This window comes from Oncorhynchus gorbuscha, linkage group LG03 (genome assembly GCF_021184085.1).
Source record: "Oncorhynchus gorbuscha isolate QuinsamMale2020 ecotype Even-year linkage group LG03, OgorEven_v1.0, whole genome shotgun sequence".
Lineage (NCBI taxonomy): Eukaryota > Metazoa > Chordata > Actinopteri > Salmoniformes > Salmonidae > Oncorhynchus > Oncorhynchus gorbuscha.
The window spans coordinates 103,735,032-103,759,675 of record NC_060175.1 but is presented as its reverse complement, the minus strand read 5'-3'; the positions used below and the strand labels follow the sequence as shown (position 1 = coordinate 103,759,675).

The following is a 24,644-nucleotide window of genomic DNA, read 5'->3' as shown; positions in this document are numbered from 1 at the left end:
CATAAAAACCTCTGGAAGCACCGTCAGCACAATAACTCTACATCTGGAGCTTTCGGAAATGGGTTTCCATGGTAGAGCAGCCGCACACAAGCCTAAGATCACCATGCGCAATGTCAAGCATCGGCTGGAGTGGTGTAAAGCTCACCGCCATTGGACTGTGGAAACGTGTTCTCTGGAGTGATGAATCACACGTCACCATCTGGCAGTCCGACGGACGAATCTGGGTTTGATGGATGCCAGGAGAACGCTACCTGTCCGAATTCAAAGTGCCAGCTGTAAAGTTTGGTGGAGGAGGAATAATGGTCTGTTTTTTCATGGTTCGGGACCCTTTAGTTCCAGTGAAGGGAAATCTTAACGCTGCAGCATACAATTACATTCTAGACAATTCTGTGCTTCCAACTTTGTGGCAATAGTTTGGGGAAGGCCCTTTCCTGATTTTGCATGACAATGCCCCCGATGTCCCCAAGCACAAAGAGAGGTCCATACTGAAATGGGGGGAACCAACTCCATATTAACCAACTCCATAGCAAAAGGGGGGAACCAACTCCATATTAATGCCCATGATATTGGAATGAGATGTTTGACAAGCAGGTGTCCACATACTTTTGGTCATGTAGTGTATGTGACGGATAGACCTGCCAGTATTGCCATTTCCATTTCAGTGACTTCGGCAGCTCCCGGGAATGAGACAAACCTGGAAACCAATGACAACACACACGGACACACACACGGACACACACACGGACACACACACGGACACACACACACACACACGGACACACACACGGGCACACACACACGGACACACACACACACGGACACACACATGGACACACACACACACAGGGACACACACACGCACGGACACACACACACACGGACACACACACACACGGACACACACACACGGACACACACACACACACGGACACACACATGGACACACACACACACACAGGGACACACACACGCACGGACACACACACACACGGACACACACACACACGGACGCACACACACACACATGGATAAACACGGACACACACACAGACACACACACGGACACACACACGGACACACACACACACACACGGATAAACACGGACACACACACGGACACACACACGGATAAACACGGACACACACACGGACACACACACACACAACATCTGTACAGAGGGCAGATTTCTTCTATATAAACATCAGGAACAGACTCCGACAGACATGGATTCAAATGTTCTTCTAATTCATTAAAATAAAACTCTGAGATTATGCTTTAGCCTTTCTAGAGTGCCAGAGGCTTGGTTTCATGTATTTCCTGCTATAAAAATATTTCCCATCATGCCAGGAAAGATCAAGCAAGCACAGGTAGTCTTTGAAAGATTTCAAATAGTATTTGAACCCAAGGCCTGCTCTGACTGATAGACTTTATTGACATTTCAGTCATTTCTGACTGCAGCTCTACATGACTCAGTAAATATTTACTACACAGAACATAATGAGACCCTGGGAGATGAATACTCTCACACACACAGACACACACACACACACACACACACACACACACACACACACACACACACACACACACACACACACACACACACACACACACACACACACACACACACACACACACACACACACACACACACACACACACACACACACACACTCAGAGGAAACGAATGACATCACTGAGACGATAAAACCTAACTGGCTGATGAACATAAATGTATATATATATATATATATATTTATTTGTCAAAATATTTTTAAATAGTTGTGTTCCTTATTTCTCGGAGTTTAGCGACAGCCCATGGCTAGCCACAGGGTGACTGCACACTTCTTCTGACCAGAGCCTATAGCACTGTACAGGGTGTCATCTAAGATGGAACCAGGATAACACATGATACATTTAATGGAAAACATTGAGATTGATCCCACATTTAAAAAAAATATACTACAGTTTACCATAGAATACTGCAGTACTTACTTTTGTAGAATTCTGTAGTACACTGTAGTATACTGTAGAATACTATAGTACACACTATTGTTTTCCTTCAATCATGTGTAGTACTTACTACACAATTGTGTAGTATACCGTAGAATATGTTAATTTTAATTAACTATAGTAATACTCAGGTACCTCATTTGCATATACCTCACCCATCCCCCTCCCCATGTGCCAATTTCAATGTAAATAGAGACCAAATTGTGTTCCCTACAGGTTAAAGTATAGAGCAGAAGCTCTGCCCTATCCGTTCAGGTCCCAGTCCTACCTACCTACCCCCCTACCTACCTACCTACCTACCCCCTACCTACCCCTACCTACCCCCTACCTACCTACCTACCCCCTACCTACCCCCTACCTACCTACCCCCTTACCTACCTACCCCCCCTACCTACCCCCTACCTACCTACTTACCTACCCCCCTACCTACCTACTTACCTACCTACCTCCCTACCTACCTACCTACCTACCTACCTACCTACCTACCCCCTACCTACCTACCTACCCCCTACCTACCTACCTACCTACCGACCTACCTACCTACCTACCTACCTACCTACCTACCTACCTACCTACCTACCTACCTACCTCCCTACCTACCTACCTACCTACCTACCTACCTACCTACCCCCTACCTACCTACCCCCTACCTACCTACCTACCTACCTACCTCCCTACTTACTTACCTACCCCCTACCTACCTACCTACCTACCTACCTACCCCCTACCTACCTACCTACCCCCTACCTACCTACCTACCTACCTACCTACCTACCTACCTACCTACCTACCTACCTACCTACCTACCTACAGGTTAAAGTATAGAGCAGAACTCTTCGATCAGACTCCAGTTTGACCTGCCTACAGATAATAGAAAATGTCATCTTTTTGCATTTGTCAAAGGTTTCCGCAAGGACAAAGCCCCCACTTCTATGTCAAAAAACTAAAACACTATAAATAAATAGTACAGAAAGCCAGCAAAAAAAACTTATTGTAACTACTATAGTATATAAATGTTTTGTAGTATGTTTTTAATGTGGGATGGATGGTAAAGCATGGGGGATTTTGTAAGGTAAAATTCTGATCATATTTCAAGGAAACAGGCTTCATGTTTTGTGACCCATGGGGCTGGAGTAGAGACTGACTCCAAACTTTAATGTGGTAGGCAGACAATTTACATACAACACACACACACACACACACACACACACACACACACACACACACACACACACACACACACACACACACACACACACACACACACACACACACACACACACACACACACACACACACACACACACACACACACAAATAGTCCTGAGCTGAAAAGCTAAAGAGTTTAATGGCAGCTTATTCCTAAGTCTGAACAAACAGTGCTCTGCGTTCAGCTGTGTTACAGTTTTAACAATCACTTTGGCACTAATTTCAGAACCTTGTTGTGATTATTCAAATCAAACCTTGCACTTGCAGAATCATTGGTTCAAATAACTAATTTATCATGAAATACCATAGGAACACTCATTTAGATCACCCACACACAAGATACCGATAGTTTCGCTGTGTAGTTGTTACATTTTGTAGTACGAAATATGTGATATGTGTTTCGTTATGCTACTGTAACCGGTGCTATACTGCACCACTGTAGCTCTGCGTTGTGTGTTGGTTGAATGAGACTATAGACGTGGGACTTTGGAGATCAGGTAGTTTTAATCAAGCAGAACTCACTCTCTGCATCCTGCATCTGCATCCACAAGGAAATAAAACATTTGTAAGAGACACATTATGTTCTGCAAATCGTCGCCTCTTTTCTACAACAGATGCACAATAGGAGGGACTGGGATCATTGGAGGAGCTAGCCATCGTTCACACATACAATAGCCTGCTAATACCTTAGCTAACTATTAACCACATGTTGAATTCAGAATGTTGATATCATCCTAAAAAGTACAATTACAAGTGCATCTTAACAATACCATCCACTTATGAGTAACCTCTAAATATACAACATTATTCATGAACAGAACACTGTGTGTATGACTTTGTACTTAAAATAATTAAACTTTTCTGAAGACAGAAAAGGCGTGCCTACCTCTGTCAGTGCATCAAAATGATTTGAGCACGAGCACGCCGGGCAAAACGTAAGTACACACTCCTCTACTCCCAAATGCACCGCAGGGCAAAACGTAAGTACACACTCCTCTACTCCCAGGATGCACCGCAGGACATAACGTAAGTACACACTCCTCTACTCCCAGGACATAACGTAAGTACACACTCCTCAACTCCCACCGGATGCACACTCCTCTACTCCTAGGACATAACGTAAGTACACACTCCTCAACTCCCAGGATGCACCGCAGGACATAATAACTAATCAACACGACATATTGATTATATGAACCTGGTGAAATTCACATAGTACTTTTACAACTGTTCCACTATTACACGTAAATACATCACTGTAAAAGAACTAGTAGAGAGAGTACTACAGACACAGTGGAATCCTTGAACAAAATATGACATTTATTGATGAAATTCTTTGAATCAAAGCAAAAATATTTAGCATCAAAAAAAGAAAAAACAGTTAAAGATCAAATGCAGTGTTCCTCACCTGGCTTACTGTAAAACATCACTGCAGTGTTCCTCACCTGGCTTACTGTAAAACATCACTGCAGTGTTCCTCACCTGGCGTACTGTAAAACATCACTGCAGTCTTCCTCACCTGGCTTACTGTAAAACATCACTGCAGTGTTCCTCACCTGGCTTACTGTAAAACATCACTGCAGTGTTCCTCACCTGGCTTACTGTAAAACATCACTGCAGTGTTCCTCACCTGGCTTACTGTAAAACATCACTGCAGTGTTCCTCACCTGGCTTACTGTAAAACATCACTGCAGTCTTCCTCACCTGGCTTACTGTAAAACATCACTGCAGTCTTCCTCACCTGGCTTACTGTAAAACATCACTGCAGTGTTCCTCACCTGGCTTACTGTAAAACATCACTGCAGTGTTCCTCACCTTGCTTACTGTAAAACATCACTGCAGTCTTCCTCACCTGGCTTACTGTACAACATCACTGTAGTGTTCCTCACCTGGCTTACTGTAAAACATCACTGCAGTGTTCCTCACCTGGCTTACTGTAAAACATTTCTGCAGTGTTCCTCACCTGGCTTACTGTAAAACATCACTGCAGTCTTCCTCACTTGGCTTACTGTAAAACATCACTGCAGTGTTCCTCACCTGGCTTACTGTAAAACATCACTGCAGTGTTCCTCACCTGGCTTACTGTAAAACATCACTGCAGTCTTCCTCACCTGGCTTACTGTAAAAACATCACTGCAGTGTTCCTCACCTGGCTTACTGTAAAACATCACAGCAGTGTTCCTCACCTGGCTTACTGTAAAACATCACTGCAGTGTTCCTCACCTGTAAAAACCAGAACAAAAGATTGATTACTGTACTTCTATATCTGCATCAACCCTGTCTTGTGGATTTGGCCACAGGTTCTCATCCACATCACAATGGATGTTTTCATTGGCCAAACATATTGGGAAGAATCTTCGGGTGAATCCAGGCCTGACACTGGCCTGCCGTGATGTCATTGCATGCGTCATCCATGGCCTGGAGAAGGGCGGCTTGTTTGTGAGGGCGCCTATCATATACTCTTCCACCTCCATGTGGAGAAAAATTCCTCAACCGGTTAAGGAAAGGACAGTACGGGGGTAAGTACAAGGTGGTAAATTGTGGATGGGCCTGAAACCATGCTTGCACCATTTGAGCATGGTGGAACCTGACATTATTCCACACAATCACATAGGTGATGGCATCAGCTCTACACACCTGATTTAGCTCATCAAGGAAGGTTACATTCGAACAGCGAATCACGTGGCTGCCTGCAACTCAATATATAGAGTATATAGAGTAGAGAGCTTTAGATGTTGTTCGACCAAACATTAGAACAGGCAAGATGAGTAATCTAAGCAACTTTGACCGTGGTATGATTGTTGATGCCACACATGGTGATTCTAGAGCATCTCAGAAACAGCTGCCTTCCTGGGATTTTTACGCTCTACAGTCTCTAGAGTTTACAGAGAATGGTGAGATAAATAAAACACATTCAGTGAGTGGCAGTTCTGTGGGAAAAACACCTTGTTAATGAGAGAGGTCAGAGGTCAGAAGAGAATGTCCAGATTCATTCAAGACAGAAAGGCCACAAATGGTCAAATAACAGCTGTTTAAAACGGTGGTGTGCAGAAGGGCATCTCTTAACCTACAACACCGCAAATAATTCAGGCTGTTGTGGAGGCAAAAGGGGGTCCTACCCAGTACTAGATAGGTGTACCTAATAAAGTTGCCGGTGAGTGTACAGTTGTCATGTTTGTCATTTATTGTCATGTCTTGTCCCTGTGCTCCCCATGCTATTCGTTTCCCTCTGCTGGTCTTGTTTGGTTCTATCCCTCTCTCTCCCCCTCCCTCTCTCACTCTCTCGCTCTCTCTTCTCTCTGTCGTTCCGTTCCTGCTCCCAGCTGTTCCTATTCCCCTAATCATCATTTAGTCTTCCCACACCTGTTCCCGATCCTTTCCCCTGATTAGAGTCCCTATTTATTCCTTTGTGATCCGTTCCTGTGCCGTCGGTTCCTTGTATTGTATTCACCATGCTGTGATTGCGTTTCGCCCTGTCCTGTCGTGTTTTTGCCGTGATTGTGTATCACCCTGTCCTGTCGTGTTTTGTGCCTTCATCAGATGCTGCGTGTGAGCAGGTGTCTCAGTCGACTACGGCCTGCGCCTACCCGAGCGACCTGCAGTCTGTGGCCGCTTCTCCAGTTGTTTCCCCTCTACGAGTCTAGAGGATTTCTGTTATTCCGTTTTGGACTTTAATAAACTCTGTTTCTGTTAAGTCGCGTTTGGGTCCTCTTTCACCTGCATGACAGAAGGAACCGACCAAGGAATGGACCCAGCGACTTCAGACGCTCGTTACACTGCCGTCGAGATCCAAGGAGCCATGCTCGGCAGACACGAGCAGGAATTGTCTGCTGCTCGCCATGCCGTGGAGAACCTGGCCGCTCAGGTTTCCGACCTCTCTGGACAGTTCCAGAGTCTACGTCTCGTGCCACCTGTTACTCCCTGGCCTGCCGAGCCTCCAGAACCCAGGGTTAATAACCCACCTTGCTACTCCGGGCAGCCCACTGAGTGCCGCTCCTTTCTCACGCAGTGTGAGATTGTGTTCTCTCTCCAACCCCACACATACTCTAGAGAGAGAGCTCGGGTTGCTTACGTCATTTCACTCCTTACTGGCCGGGCTCGAGAATGGGGCACAGCTATCTGGGAGGCAAGGGCTGATTGCTCTAACAGATTCCAGAACTTTAAAGAGGAGATGATTCGGGTTTTTGACCGTTCAGTTTTTGGTGGGGAGGCTTCTAGGGCCCTGGCTTCCTTATGCCAAGGTGAACGGTCCATAACGGATTATTCCATTGAGTTTCGCACTCTTGCTGCCTCTAGTGAGTGGAACGAGCCGGCGCTGCTCGCTCGTTTTCTGGAGGGACTCCACGCAGTGGTTAAGGATGAGATTCTCTCCCGGGAGGTTCCTTCAGATGTGGACTCTTTGATTGCTCTCGCCATCCGCATAGAACGACGGGTAGATCTTCGTCACCGGGCTCGTGGAAGAGAGCTCGCATCAACGGTGTTTCCCTGCTCCGCATCGCAACCATCTCCCTCCTCTGGCTTTGAGACTGAGCCCATGCAGCTGGGAGGGATTCGCATCTCGAATAAGGAGAGGGAACGGAGGATCACCAACCGCCTGTGCCTCTATTGCGGAGTTGCTGGACATTTTGTTAATTCATGTCCAGTAAGAGGCCAGAGCCCATCAGTAAGCGGAGGGCTACTGGTGAGCGCTACTACTCAGGTCCCTTCATCTAGATCTTGTACTACTATGTCGGTCCATCTACGCTGGACCGGTTCGGGTGCTACATGCAGTGCTTTGATTGACTCTGGGGCTGAGGGTTGTTTCATGGACGAAGCATGGGCTCGGAAACATAACATTCCTTTCAGACCGTTAGACAGGCCTACGCCCATGTTTGCCTTAGATGGTAGTCATCTTCCCAGTATCAAATTTGAGACACTACCTTTAACTCTCACAGTATCTGGTAACCACAGTGAGACTATTTCTTTTTTGATTTTCCGTTCACCGTTTACACCTGTTGTTTTGGGTCACCCCTGGCTTGTATGTCATAATCCTTCTATTAATTGGTCTAGTAATTCTATCCTATCCTGGAACGTTTCTTGTCATGTGAAGTGTTTAATGTCTGCCATCCCTCCCATTTCTTCTGTCCCTACTTCTCAGGAGGAACCTGGCGATTTGACAGGAGTGCCGGAGGAATATCATGATCTGCGCACGGTCTTCAGTCGGTCCCGAGCCAACTCCCTTCCTCCTCACCGGTCGTATGATTGTAGTATTGATCTCCTTCCGGGGACCACTCCTCCTCGAGGTAGACTATACTCTCTGTCGGCTCCCGAACGTAAGGCTCTCGAGGATTATTTGTCTGTGTCTCTTGACGCCGGTACCATAGTGCCTTCTTCTTCTCCGGCCGGGGCGGGGTTCTTTTTGTTAAGAAGAAGGACGGTACTCTGCGCCCCTGCGTGGATTATCGAGGGCTGAATGACATAACGGTTAAGAATCGTTATCCGCTTCCCCTTATGTCATCAGCCTTCGAGATTCTGCAGGGAGCCAGGTGCTTTACTAAGTTGGACCTTCGTAACGCTTACCATCTCGTGCGCATCAGAGAGGGGGACGAGTGGAAAACGGCGTTTAACACTTCGTTAGGGCATTTTGAGTACCGGGTTCTGCCGTTCGGTCTCGCCAATGCGCCAGCTGTTTTTCAGGCATTAGTTAATGATGTTCTGAGAGACATGCTGAACATTTTTGTTTTTGTCTATCTTGACGATATCCTGATTTTTTCTCCGTCACTCGAGATTCATGTTCAGCACGTTCGACGTGTTCTACAGCGCCTTTTAGAGAATTGTCTCTACGTAAAGGCTGAGAAGTGCTCTTTTCATGTCTCCTCCGTTACTTTTCTCGGTTCCGTTATTTCCGCTGAAGGCATTCAGATGGATTCCGCTAAGGTCCAAGCTGTCAGTGATTGGCCCGTTCCAAGGTCACGTGTCGAGTTGCAGCGCTTTTTAGGTTTCGCTAATTTCTATCGGCGTTTCATTCGTAATTTCGGTCAAGTTGCTGCCCCTCTCACAGCTCTTACTTCTGTCAAGACGTGTTTTAAGTGGTCCGGTTCCGCCCAGGAGCTTTTGATCTTCTAAAAGAACGTTTTACGTCCGCTCCTATCCTCGTTACTCCTGACGTCACTAGACAATTCATTGTCGAGGTTGACGCTTCAGAGGTAGGCGTGGGAGCCATCCTATCCCAGCGCTTCCAGTCTGACGATAAGGTTCATCCTTGCGCTTATTTTTCTCATCGCCTGTCGCCATCTGAGCGCAACTATGATGTGGGTAACCGTGAACTGCTCGCCATCCGCTTAGCCCTAGGCGAATGGCGACAGTGGTTGGAGGGGCGACCGTTCCTTTTGTCGTTTGGACAGACCATAAGAACCTTGAGTACATCCGTTCTGCCAAACGACTTAATGCCCGTCAAGCTCGTTGGGCGTTGTTTTTCGCTCGTTTCGAGTTTGTGATTTCTTACCGTCCGGGTAGCAAGAACACCAAGCCTGATGCCTTATCCCGTCTGTTTAGTTCTTCTGTGGCTTCTACTGATCCCGAGGGGATTCTTCCTTATGGGCGTGTTGTCGGGTTAACAGTCTGGGGAATTGAAAGACAGGTTAAGCAAGCACTCACGCACACTGCGTCGCCGCGCGCTTGTCCTAGTAACCTCCTTTTCGTTCCTGTTTCCACTCGTCTGGCTGTTCTTCAGTGGGCTCACTCTGCCAAGTTAGCTGGTCATCCCGGTGTTCGAGGCACTCTTGCGTCTATTCGCCAGCGCTTTTGGTGGCCGACTCAGGAGCGTGACACGCGCCGTTTCGTGGCTGCTTGTTCGGACTGCGCGCAGACTAAGTCGGGTAACTCTCCTCCTGCCGGTCGTCTCAGACCGCTCCCCATTCCTTCTCGACCATGGTCTCACATTGCCTTAGACTTCATTACCGGTCTGCCTTTGTCTGCGGGGAAGACTGTGATTCTGACGGTTGTCGATAGGTTCTCTAAGGCGGCACATTTCATTCCCCTCGCTAAACTTCCTTCCGCTAAGGAGACGGCACAAATCATTATTGAGAATGTATTCAGAATTCATGGCCTCCCGTTAGACGCCGTTTCAGACAGAGGCCCGCAATTCACGTCACAGTTTTGGAGGGAGTTCTGTCGTTTGATTGGTGCGTCCGTCAGTCTCTCTTCCGGGTTTCATCCCCAGTCTAACGGTCAAGCAGAGAGGGCCAATCAGACGATTGGTCGCATACTACGCAGCCTTTCTTTCAGAAACCCTGCGTCTTGGGCAGAACAGCTCCCCTGGGCAGAATACGCTCACAATTCGCTTCCTTCGTCTGCTACCGGGTTATCTCCGTTTCAGAGTAGTCTGGGTTACCAGCCTCCTCTGTTCTCATCCCAGCTTGCCGAGTCCAGCGTTCCCTCCGCTCAAGCGTTTGTCCAACGTTGTGAGCGCACCTGGAGGAGGGTGAGGTCTGCACTTTGCCGTTACAGGGCACAGACGGTGAGAGCCGCCAATAAACGCAGGATTAAGAGTCCAAGGTATTGTTGCGGCCAGAGAGTGTGGCTTTCCACTCGCAACCTTCCTCTTACGACAGCTTCTCGTAAGTTGACTCCGCGGTTCATTGGTCCGTTCCGTGTCTCCCAGGTCGTCAATCCTGTCGCTGTGCGACTGCTTCTTCCGCGACATCTTCGTCGCGTCCATCCTGTCTTCCATGTCTCCTGTGTTAAGCCCTTTCTTCGCACCCCGTTCGTCTTCCCTCCCCCTCCCGTCCTTGTCGAGAGCGCACCTATTTACAAGGTACATAAGATTATGGACATGCGTTCTCGGGGACGGGGTCACCAATACCTAGTGGATTGGGAGGGTTACGGTCCTGAGGAGAGGAGTTGGGTTCCGTCTCGGGACGTGCTGGACCGTTCGCTCATCGATGATTTCCTCCGTTGCCGCCAGGATTCCTCCTCGAGTGCGCCAGGAGGCGCTCGGTGAGTGGGGGGTACTGTCATGTTTGTCATTTATTGTCATGTCTTGTCCCTGTGCTCCCCATGCTATTCGTTTCCCTCTGCTGGTCTTGTTTGGTTCTATCCCTCTCTCTCCCCCTCCCTCTCTCACTCTCTCGCTCTCTCTTCTCTCTGTCGTTCCGTTCCTGCTCCCAGCTGTTCCTATTCCCCTAATCATCATTTAGTCTTCCCACACCTGTTCCCGATCCTTTCCCCTGATTAGAGTCCCTATTTATTCCTTTGTGATCCGTTCCTGTGCCGTCGGTTCCTTGTATTGTATTCACCATGCTGTGATTGCGTTTCGCCCTGTCCTGTCGTGTTTTTGCCGTGATTGTGTATCACCCTGTCCTGTCGTGTTTTGTGCCTTCATCAGATGCTGCGTGTGAGCAGGTGTCTCAGTCGACTACGGCCTGCGCCTACCCGAAGCGTCCTGCAGTCTGTGGCCGCTTCTCCAGTTGTTTCCCCTCTACGAGTCTAGAGGATTTCTGTTATTCCGTTTTGGACTTTAATAAACTCTGTTTCTGTTAAGTCGCGTTTGGGTCCTCTTTCACCTGCATGACAACAGTAATGTTAAATCTGAAACCATGGTCTGGAAAAGTGGTACATGGGACCATAGAAACAGTGTCTGATAAAGAATGATGATGAAATATTACATTCATAGATAATGTAGTCCAATTGGTTCATGGTCCACGGTAATTGGTTTCAATGGAGCTCGTTATCCTGAAACTTTCATGACCTAAACGTGGAATATTGTTTGTCAGTTTCCATAAAACTATGCATTAAGAGTAATGCAACAGTTACTTATCAATTTGAGCAGTTGTATCAATTGATAGTTAGATTATTGTAATGAAATGAATAGACAGTCATTTCAGATGTAATGTGTGAATTGATAGTTAGATCATTGTAATGAAATGAATAGACAGTCATCTCAGATGTAATGTGTGAATTGCATTGTGAAATGGTAATACTTTTTACGTTATGTCGGGTCATTTTTGAACAGGTGATTTTAGCTCAATCAACAAATGATCTTAGCTTGATGTGTATTGTATCCAAGCAATTGGAAAAAGTGTTAAAAGAGTTTTGAAAAATGTGCATTTTGATCATTGGTTGTGAGTTTTGCGTCTAGAGTTTTGAAAAATGTGCATTTTGATCATTGGTTGTGAGTTTTGTGTCTAGAGTTTTGAAAAATGTGCATTTTGATCATTGGTTGTGAGTTTTGTGTCTAGAGTTTTGAAAAATGTGCATTTTGATCATTGGTTGTGAGTTTTGTGTCTAGAGTTTTGAAAAATGTGCATTTTGATCATTGGTTGTGAGTTTTGTGTCTAGAGTTTTGAAAAAGGACATCAAGGTTCCAAAATTAGTGTCAAAGTGACTGTAAAAAACTGTAATTCCAGGATATACAATATCAATAGTGTCACGCCTATCATACATACCAAGCCCGATGACTCCAAGAATACTGACACCTGCTGGCTTGGTCACAGTAACTAAAAGCCTAAACCTGTCATTTGATTGCAGGTGGAAAGCTGAACAGTACTCTGGGTAACAGTACTGCTGAAGAGTATCCAGGGTAACAGTCCTACTGAAGAGTATCCAGGGTAACAGTCCTACTGAATAGTATCCAGGGTAACAACTGAAGAGTATCCAGGGTAACAGTCCTGCTGAAGAGTATCCAGGGTAACAGTACCGCTGAAGAGTATCCAGGGTAACAACTGAAGAGTATCCAGGGTAACAGTCCTACTGAATAGTATCCATGGTAACAACTGAAGAGTATCCAGGGTAACAGTCCTGCTGAAGAGTATCCAGGGTAACAACTGAAGAGTATCCAGGGTAACAGTACTGCTGAAGAGTATCCAGGGTAACAGTCCTGCTGAAGAGTATCCAGGGTAACAACTGAAGAGTATCCAGGGTAACAGTACTGCTGAAGAGTATTCTGGGTAACAACTGAAGAATATCCAGGGTAACAACTGAAGAGTATCCAGGGTAACAGTCCTGCTGAAGAGTATTCTGGGTAACAGTACTGCTGAAGAGTATCCAGGGTAACGGTACTGCTGAAGAGTATCCAGGGTAACGGTACTGCTGATGAGTATCCAGGGTAACGGTACTGCTGAAGAGTATCCAGGGTAACGGTACTGCTGAAGAGTATTCTGGGTAACAGTACTGCTGAAGAGTATCCAGGGTAACGGTACTGCTGAAGAGTATCCAGGGTAACAGTCCTGCTGAAGAGTATTCTGGGTAACAGTACTGCTGAAGAGTATCCAGGGTAACAGTCCTGCTGAAGAGTATCCAGGGTAACAGTACTGCTGAAGAGTATCCAGGGTAACAGTACTGCTGAAGAGTATCCAGGGTAACAGTCCTACTGAAGAGTATCCAGGGTAACAGTCCTGCTGAATAGTATCCAGGGTCACCGTACTGCTGAAGAGTATTCAGGGTCACCGTACTGCTGAAGAGTATTCCGGGTAACAGTACTGCTGAAGAGTATCCAGGGTAACAGTACTTCTGAAGAGTATCCAGGGTAACAGTACTACAGAATAGTATCCACGGTAACAGTACTACTGAAGAGTATCCAGGGTAACGGTACTGCTGAACAGTATCCAGGGTAACAGCACTGCTGAAGAGTATCCAGGGTAACGGTACTGCTGAACAGTATCCAGGGTAACAGTACTACTGAAGAGTATTCAGGGTAACAGTACAGTAGCATTATTCTGGGTAACAGTACTGCTGAACAGTGTTCTGGGTAACAGTACTGCTGAACAGTATTCTGGGTAACAGTACTGCTGAAGAGTATCCAGGATAACAGTACTACTGAACAGTATTCTGGGTAACAGTCCTGCTGAACAGTATTCTGGGTAACAGTACTGCTGAAGAGTATCCAGGATAACAGTACTACTGAACAGTATTCTGGGTAACAGTCCTGCTGAACAGTATTCTGGGTAACAGTACTGCTGAAGAGTATCCAGGGTAACAGTACTGCTGAACAGTATTCTGGGTAACAGTCCTGCTGAACAGTATTCTGGGTAACAGTCCTGCTGAACAGTATTCTGGGTAACAGTACTGCTGAAGAGTATCCAGGGTAACAGTACTGCTGAAGAGTATCCAGGATAACAGTACTGCTGAACAGTATTCTGGGTAGCGCCCGGAGAACTATAGGCCAGCCCCTCGCAAGTGCCATGCGAGAGTGGGCATCCAGCCATGCCGGATTGTGCCAGCGCAGCGCATTTGGTCTCCGGTGCGCCGTTTCAGTCCAGGGTACCCTGCGCTGGCTCTGCGCAAGGTGTCTCCGGGCGTTGGGAGGGTTCAGTTCGCCCTATGCCTGTTCTCCGCCCGTGCTGGGCGAATGTGGGCATTGAGCCTAAGGGAGAGGTGCGATTGTTGTGCACCAGATCTCCAGTGCTCCCCCACAGCCCGGTTCATCCGGTGCCTGATCCATACACCAGGCCTCCTGTACGTCTCCCCAGCCTGGTTGGCCCTGTGGCAGCCCTACGCACAGGCTGTCTCTCAGTCTCCTCCCTCAAGGTTCTACCGCCTGTCCGGCGCTGCCAGAGTCTCCCGCCTGTCCGGCGCTGCCAGAGTCTCCCGAATGTCCGGCGCTGCCAGAGTCTCCCGCCTGTCCGGCGCTGCCAGAGTCTCCCGAATGTCCGGCGCTGCCAGAGTCTCCCGCCTGTCCGCCGCTGCCAGAGTCTCCCGCCTGTCCGGCGCTGCCAGAGTCTCCCGCCTGTCCGGCGCTGCCAGAGTCTCCCGCCTGTCCGGCGCTGCCAGAGTCTCCCGCCTGTCCGGCGCTGCCAGAGTCTCCCGCCTGTCCGCCGCTGCCAGAGTCTCCCGCCTGTCCGGAATCAGCGGCAAAGGTGGAGTGGGGTCCCGGTCCCGCACCAGAGCCGCCGACGTAAAGAAGGCGGGGAGACTCTGGCAGAGGCTTTTATTCTCTATTTTGGTTGGGCCAGGGTGTAACTAGGGTGGGCATTCTATATTTATTTTCTTTGTTTTTTATTTATTTGTTGTTTGGCCGGGTGTGGTTCTCAATCAGAGGCAGCTGTCTATCGTTGTCTCTGATTGAGAACCATACTTAGGTAGCCTTTTCCCACTGGGTTTTTGTGGGTAGTTAATTTCTGTTTAGAGTTTTTCACCTTGCAGGACTGTTTCGGGGTTTCCCTTTGTTGTTTTTTGTCTATTCAGTGTTCAGTTCAATGAAGAAATATGAACACTTACCACTTTAGTCCGACTACTCTTCCTCATCCGACGACGAAAGCCATTAAAGTTATGGATGCTGGCGGGAAAAGATGAGAAGATGAGCAGAGGAAGAGGTTACGGATATGGAGGTAATTGAAAACATTAACTAGATTGTAGAAAAGTGGATTTGAGATTACTGTCACAGAGGTGAAGGAAGAGATTGGAGAGGGAAGGAAGGGAGGACAGGAGTCATGAGAGGAATATTTAGGAACAGGGGAAAGATTAAATTATATTAGGCAAATAGACAATTTAAATTTCACTCAGAAAGATTACTCCTTGTTTAAGCGGCTTTACTCCCTGCTTGACAAACATTTAAACAAATAGAGAGTAGAGACATGTGTACTGTAGCACCTGAAATGGATAGAATTATCACTATTTGAGGGTCTGACCACCGATGTGACTATGGAACGTCTGTGCATCACAAGATGGTGTTAGCCCACTGAGCTAAATCCTACAAGACTGTGTTGTTAGCCAACTGAGCTAAATCCTACAAGACTGTGTTGTTAGCCAACTGAGCTAAATCCCACAAGACTGTGTTGTTAGCCCACTGAACTATATATAGATTAGAATAAAGTATTTAATGTTTCAAAAAACATACGGATGAGCTAGTTAAAAAGCTAAGATTTAAAGTGGCCTTTACTTTTTAGAAACAGATATTTCCTCTACCTGAATAGCAGGAAGCGGATAGTACAGTCAACTTCCTGCCAGTGCTGGACTATGGGGACACCATTTACCAGCTTGCAGCACCCACTACTCTTAAACCTTTGGATGTTGTCTACCATAGCGCCCTTCGCTTTTTCACAGGTGCTATCAGAGGTGACAGTTCACCACTAGGGTTGCAAATCCCGGGAACTTTCGATACATTTCCTGGTTTTCCAGAAATCGTGGTTGGATATTTTCGGATTTCGGATTTCCTTTCCTTTTGTTATATGTTTGGGTAGGCCAGGGTGTGACATGGGTTTATATGTTGTATTTCATATTGGGGTTTGTATTAATTGGGATTGTGTATGATTAGGGGCGTGTCTAGTTAGGCTTGGCTGCCTGAGGCGATTCCCAATTGGAGTCAGGTGATTCTCGTTGTCTCGGATTGGGAACCGTATTTAGGTAGCCTGAGTGCGCGTTGTATTTCGTGGGTGATTGTACCTGTCTCTGTGTTGTCACCAGATAGGCTGTAATTAGTTCACATTCCGTTTGTTGTTTTCTTCTTCAGTTATTTCATGTACCGCATTTTTCTTCATTAAAGTCATGAGTAACCTACATGCTGCATTTCGGTCTGACTCTCTTCATACTGTTATGCAGGTGAGTGAGGACCCACGCGCAAGGGTGGACCTTATCGTCAGTATGGGAGCGCTGGGACAGAATGGCTCCCACGCCCACCTCTGACGCGTCTACCTCGACAATGAACTGTTTAGTGACGTCAGGTGTAACAAGGATAGGAGTGGATGTTAAACGCTTCTTGAGGAGATCAGTACAACAATCATACGACCGGTGAGGAGGAAGGGAGGTGGCTCTGGACCGACTGAAGACCGTGCGCAGATCATGATATTCCTCCGGCACTCCTGTCAAATCACCAGGCTCCTCCTGTGAAGAGGGGGCAGAAGAAACAGGAGGAATAGCAGACATTAAACATTTCACATGACAAGAAACGTTCCAGGAAAGGATAGAATTACTAGACCAATCAAAAGAAGGATTATGACACACTAGCCAGGGATGACCCAAAACAACAGGTGTAAAAGGTGAACGAAAAATCAAAAAAGAAATGGTCTCACTATGGTTACCAGATACTGTTAGGGTTAAAGGTAGTGTTTCACATAATATACTGGGGAGAGGACTACCATCCAAGGCGAACATGGCCGTGGGCTCCCCTAACTGTCTGAGAGGAATGTCATGTTCCCGAGCCCAGGCTTCGTCCATAAAACAGCCCTCCGCCCCAGAGTCTATTAATGCACTGCAGGAAGCTGCCGAACCGGTCCAGCGTAGATGGACCGACAAGGTAGTACAGGAACTTGACGGAGAGTACTGAGTAGTAGCGCTTACCAGTAGCCCTCCTCTTACTGATGAGCTCTGGCCTTTAACTGGACATGAAATGACAAAATGACCAGCGGAACCGCAATAGAGACAGAGGCGGTTGGTGATTCTCCGTTCCCTCTCCTTAGTCGAGATGCGAATACCCCCCAGCTGCATGGGCTCAACACCTGAGCCAGTGGGGGAAGATGGTAGTGTCGGGAGAGGGGGACACAGTTAACGCGAGCTCTCTTCCATGAGCTCGGTGACGAAGATCTACCCGTCGTTCTATGCGAATAGCGAGTTCAATCAAAGAATCCACGCTGGATGGAACCTCCCGGGAGAGAATCTCATCCTTAACCTTAGCGTGGAGTCCCTCCAGAAAACGAGCGAGCAACGCCTGCTCGTTCCAGTTACTGGAGGCAGCAAGAGTGCGAAACTCTATAGAGTAATCCGTTATGGATCGATTACCTTGACATAGGGAAGACAGGGACCAGGAAGCTTCCTTCCCAAAAACAGAACGATCAAAAACCCGTATCATCTCCTCCTTAAAGTTCTGATACTGGTTAGTACACTCAGCCCTTGCCTCCCAGATAGCCGTGCCCCACTCCCGAGCCCGTCCAGTAAGGAGAGATATGACGTAGGCGATACGAGCAATACCCTTGGAGTACGTGTGGGGCTGGAGAGAGAACACTATATCACACTGGGTAAGGAACGAGCGACATTCAGTGGGCTCCCCAGAGTAACACGGTGGGTTATTAATTCTGGGCTCCGGAGACCCGGAAGCCCAGGAGGTAACCGGTGGATCGAGGCGGAGATTGTGAATCTCCTCCGAGAGGCCGGAGACTTGGGCGGCCAGGGTCTCAACGGCATGTCGAGCAGCAGACAATTCCTGTTCGTGTCTGCCTAGCATCGCTCCCTGGAACTCGACAGCAGAGTAGAGAGAATCCGTAGTCGCTGGGTCCATTTTTGGTCGGATCCTTCTGTTATGCAGGTGAGTGAGGACCCAAAAGCGACTTAACAGAAACAGAGTTTATTCAAGTCCAAACAGAAAATAACAAATCCTGAATCCTTAACAGGAAATGTCCAAACGGGGAATAACAGAAATCCTCTAGTCTGTAGAGGGGAATAACAGGATACGCGGCCACAGACTGCAGGTCGCTTCGGGTAGGGGCAGGCCGTAGCTGACAGAGACACCTGCTCACACGCAGCATCTGATGAAGGCAAAAACATGACAGGACGGAACAAGTACACAGCGAACAGCAAACAAGGATCCGACAAGGACAGAAGCAGAAACAGAGCGAGAAATAGAGACTTAATCAGAGGGCAAAATAGGGGACAGGTGTGAAAGAGTAAACGAGGTCGTTAGGAGAATGAGGAACAGCTGGGAGCAGGAACGGAACGATAGAGAGAGAGAGGGATAGAGAGAGGGAAAGAAACCTAATAAGACCACTGTAATGTTCCCATCATAGACCACTGTAATATTCCCATCATAGACCACTGTAATGTTCCCATCATAGACCACTGTAATATTCCCATCATAGACCACTGTAATGTTCCCATCATAGATCACTGTAATATTCCTATCATAGACCACTGTAGAGTTCCCATCATAGACCACTGTAATGTTCTTATCATAGACCACAATAATGTTCCCATCATAGACCACTGTAATATTCCCATCATAGACCACTGTAATGTTCCCATCATAGACCACTGTAATATTCCCATCATAGACCACTGTAATGTTCCCATCATAGACCACTGTAATGTTCTTATCATAGACCACTGTAATGTTCCCATCATAGACCACTGTAGTGTTCCCATCATAGACCACTGTAATGTTCCCATCATAGACCACTGTAATGTTCTTATCATAGACCACAATAATGTTCCCATCATAGACCACTGTAATGTTCCCATCATAGACCACTGTAATATTCCCATCATAGACCACTGTAATGTTCCCATCATAGACCACTGTAATGTTCTTATCATAGACCACAATAATGTTCCCATCATAGACCACTGTGATGTTCCCATCATAGACCACTGTAATGTTCTTATCATAGACCACTGTAATATTCCCATCATAGACCACTGTAATGTTCCCATCATAGACCACTGTAATGTTCTTATCATAGACCACAATAATGTTCCCATCATAGACCACTGTAATGTTCCCATCATAGACCACTGTAATATTCCCATCATAGACCACTGTAATGTTCCCATCATAGACCACTGTAATGTTCTTATCATAGACCACAATAATGTTCCCATCATAGACCACTGTAATGTTCTTATCATAGACCACTGTAATATTCCCATCATAGACCACTGTAATGTTCCCATCATAGACCGCTGTAATGTTCTTATCATAGACCACAATAATGTTCCCATCATAGACCACTGTAATGTTCTTATCATAGACCACTGTAATATTCCCATCATAGACCACTGTAATGTTCCCATCATAGACCACTGTAATGTTCTTATCATAGACCACAATAATGTTCCCATCATAGACCACTGTAATGTTCACATCATAGACCACTGTAATGTTCTTATCATAGACCACAATAATGTTCCCATCATAGACCACTGTAGTGTTCCCATCATAGACCACTGTAATGTTCTTATCATAGACCACAATAATGTTCCCATCATAGACCACTGTAATGTTCTTATCATAGACCACAATAATGTCCCCATCATAGACCACTGTATTGTTAACACTGTAACAACACAACGCCTAACAGTAAGGCAATCAAGGTAACATTATTTTGTTTACATACACCTACGTATATGTGGAGGAACAACAACCTGTTGGATCTTCATCCCTACAGGAGAGAAAGATTGCCTCACATTAGCAGCCATGTACCACACAGCAATCTGACCATCAGTTTATCTGTACAATACATTTCACAACGGGACTATGCGGAGTAATATGGCTATTTATGCCTAGAGCATATACATTATAGGAACACTTTAGGCGACCGACAGCAAGGTGAGTGCCTCAGACCTTGATATCTGAATGGAACGGGCACTGTGCTGTGGACTGACGTCACCTGTCCGCTTCCCCCCCAATCCAACTAGTTGGGACGTGGACAGCTCCAGCTCGCGTTGCTCCTGCTCACTGTCAAACAGAAGGCAGAGGGAAAAAGGAGCAACCCTCCTCTGACACGGTAAGCTCCTAAATGAGCTTTTCTTTTTTTAAACATAAAATTCACCTTTACTTTTGATTGTGTATAAGAATAATGGCACGAACATGATCCCGCTAGATATTTTAAAACATCAATATTATTATTATTGCTGAATACGTATTTCTGCACTCTCAGTACTTGATCCGTTTAAAAATAACATTTATACTTGTGGACCTATTGAAATATATTTGTGCATGTGGACGTTGTGGCATTCCAATCCATTATGACGCAGGGTTACAGTATAATAGGCTATAAAAAAGTGTTTTGAAGACAATATTAATGGCAGAACAGGTTTGTTATTATGTTCTGCTTTTAAATTTGTATACAATATTTCTGTTCTCCATAGATTTCGTGATGCGCAACGCGTGCGTAAAACCAGACCGAGCCGACCTACACAGCTGCCAACAAGGCACTTCACGACTGCCTGTTTTTAACTCTGAACAAACGTGCGTGCTGAACGACGTGCTTTCCTCTATACTTATGTGATATAATACCTTTTAGAAGACGTTGAAGATGGAGAATATATCTATCGCGAACACCCGCAGCGGAGCTCCGGTTGTGTGTAACGAATCCATGGACTACTATTATCTGAGCACGACTAACCGGACAGATCTGAACTGCACGCCACAATCAGAGTTATACTTTTATGCCGACCTCTACGTGGTCCTGCCGGTGATATATTCGGTGATATGTGCCGTGGGGTTAACGGGGAACACGGCGGTTATCTACGTTATCCTCAAAGCGCCCAAAATGAAAACCGTGACCAATATGTTTATCCTAAACTTGGCGATAGCCGACGACCTGTTTACTCTGGTACTACCCATCAACATCGCCGAGCACCTGCTCCACTACTGGCCCTTTGGAGAGGTGCTGTGTAAGGTCATCCTGAGCATAGACCACTATAACATCTTCTCCAGTATCTACTTCCTTACGGTCATGAGTGTGGACCGTTATCTGGTCGTACTGGCGACCGTGCGTTCCAAGCGCATGCCCTACCGTACCTACCGCGCAGCGAAGATAGTGAGCCTGTGCGTCTGGATCCTCGTGATTCTAATCGTAATGCCGTTCACGGTATTCGCTGGGGTCTACATCAGTCCGGACGACTCGGACAGGAAAAGCTGCGTCCTCAGCTTCCCGAGCCCGGAGAGTTTGTGGTTCAAGGCGAGCAGGATATACACCCTGATCCTCGGCTTCGCCATCCCGGTGTCGACCATCTGTATTCTCTACACCATGATGCTGTACAAACTACGGAACATGCGCCTCAACTCCAACGCCAAGGCGCTGGACAAGGCTAAAAAGAAAGTAACTATTATGGTGTTTATAGTCTTAGCGGTGTGTCTGTTCTGTTGGACCCCGTTTCACCTCAGTACCATAGTGGCTCTCACCACAGACCTGAGGACCACTCCGCTGCTCATCGGGTTGTCCTACTTTATCACCAGCCTCAGCTACGCCAACTCTTGTCTGAACCCTTTTCTTTACGCCTTTCTGGATGACAGCTTCAGGAAGGCTTTCAAGAAGATGCTGGAATGTAGACCGGCAGGAATGTAGTAGCCTACAGTGATTTAGCGGCTAGTGGATTCATGTTTTAAGATAGTATGTTAATATTGATATCAATCAAAACAAACTATGATTATATTATTTATGTATGCTTGAATCAGTGTTAGGGGCTGTTCATTGTTGCCATAGTATGACTTAAATATTTAACATGGTGTAAATGATATGGGGAAACGAATTTCTATTCCGGGCAAGCCTGCCCTACTCATGAATTGGGGTGGGGGTTATTATCAAGGTTCTTCTCCTTATGCCACTTTTATTTTCCATGGACTTTTGTCTCCCTCTTCTGTCCCGAGAGGGCAGGTTGCCTACACTGTACTGACGCTAAAATCATTCAGAATCAGGGCCGTAACATATGGGAAGTCCTCTACAATGACCACACTGACTCACGACAGTGATGTAGCTTATACACTTTGCTGTAAATACTTATTCTAAGGCAACTACAGTAAGTGGTGTCAAATCATGCATAGTCATAAAATGTATCCAGGCTAATCTACATGATCTAAAGATGATAACTCATTCTACATTTCCTCAAGTCTATGTTTACGGAGAATAATAATTACAACCTATTACCGTGTTTAAGTATTCATTTTGTGTTGACATGACACCCTTTGAAAATAACTTTGAGCTTTTCCGATGCCAAGAGAGTCCACCTGGTACCTAATCACAGCTACTGTAGCACTTCTATACTGTATCATCCAAACAGAAATACATTGATTTTTTTATACATATATATATATATATATCTGCTGACAAATAAAATATAAGCAAAATAAACTGTGTGTTTTATTTTGTAGGATGGCAATATAGGCTCTCTTTCATAATGGACCTTACAGAGCATATGAGCCTACAGCATTCTGCTGCTGTGTGCGTCCAGCTAAATGCATCAATAACAAATAAACAGAATGTGATATATAGGCGACGTCTAATTTCTGTATTTATCTTTACTTATTCATTGGATATGATGTGTCATACAATAATGATGTGCTGACTGTCACATACCCTTAAATACAACAACAAACATACATATATATATATATATATAGTAACTATGTTCAAGTAACTATTACCATGCACTGTGCAGTATGCACAATTCTTTATAAAAAAAATAAACAATCAATTACAATAAATTGTGTTAATCTAAATACCTTCAGAGCCGAGTTGGGCCATTGTTTAGAATTGAGAAATTTGGAATTTAGAATTTAGAGTTTAGAATTAGGTCTATTTCCAGACATGCAGTTAAATAGCCATTTATGAAACAATATAAATAATATAATTTTCTATGATTGAAATATTTCCCCCATGTAATGTTAATTGGGATCTAACATGGCCGCCGTAGAATGTTGTAGTGTCATGTGAATGCCTCATAATGCAGAAACGTCAATGTTCCGACTTTGTAAATACATGTGTCTGGACATCTCTGGGGGGGTGGCAGGGTAGCCTAGTGGTTAGAGTGTTGGACTAGTAACCGGAACTGTTGCAAGTTCAAACCCCCGAGCTGACAAGGTACAAATCTGTCGTTCTTCCCCTGAACAGGCAGTTAACTGACTGTTCCCAGGCTGTCATTGAAAATAAGAATTTGTTCTTAACTGACTTGCCTGGTTTAATAAAATATTCCTTATGAACCTGGGTTGATTTAGAAATGACCACTAATCCCCTTCTGGTACCTGTACTAGTGGTATATCTGAAAGACCGTAACAGGTGTAACAGATAATAAAACATCTACTTTTCTCCCACGTGCTCATCCATCACAACGGTGTGAAAACAGAGATAAGCTCTTTATCGTTTCACACATTATTCAGTTGTACAGATAACTGGCTTATATCTTTCACACACACACACACACACACACACACACACACACACACACACACACACACACACACACACACACACACACACACACACACACACACACACACACACACACACACACACACACACACACACACACACACACACACACACACACACACACACACACACACACACACACACACACACACACACACACACACACACACACACACACACACACACACACACACACACACACACACACACACACACACACACACACACAGTGTCGTAAAAGTGACACAGAGGAGGGAGAGGAAGAGTGGGACGGAGTGATGTTTCAGTCATGTTACATGTAGGTCACAAAATAAACCTAGAGTGTTAGCAGTGATGTCAACAGTAAAACATATTGAAGAACATAACAGTCATGGTTTACACTTAGAATGAGGAAATTTCATTTATTTATTTCATTTTGACCTTTATTTAACTAGGCAAGTCAGTTAAGAACAAATTCTTATTTTCAATGACGGCCGAGGAACAGTGGGGTTAACTGTTCAGGGGCAGAACGACAGATTTGTACCTTGTCAGGTCGTCAGCTCCGACGCTCTAACCACTAGGCTACCCTGCCGACCCTACACTCTAAC

The 24,644-nt window shown here is 45.9% G+C and overlaps 1 protein-coding gene across 1 annotated transcript; it reads left to right on the top strand.

Moving 5' to 3' along the window:
* Positions 1 to 20,513: 20,513 nt before the first annotated feature.
* Positions 20,514 to 22,980, top strand: LOC124023556 (neuropeptides B/W receptor type 2-like). The gene is made up of 2 exons (XM_046337940.1): positions 20,514 to 20,631; positions 20,996 to 22,980. Exon 2 carries the CDS (start codon positions 21,163 to 21,165, stop codon positions 22,195 to 22,197), a length of 1,035 nt encoding a protein of 344 aa, XP_046193896.1. The 5' UTR covers positions 20,514 to 20,631; positions 20,996 to 21,162; the 3' UTR covers positions 22,198 to 22,980.
* The last annotated feature ends 1,664 nt before the right edge of the window (positions 22,981 to 24,644 follow it).

What these genes read in the sequence shown, in the direction of transcription:
- LOC124023556 (XM_046337940.1), top strand. Translation starts at nt 21,163, where the DNA reads ATGGAGAATATATCTATCGCGAACACCCGCAGCGGAGCTCCGGTTGTG.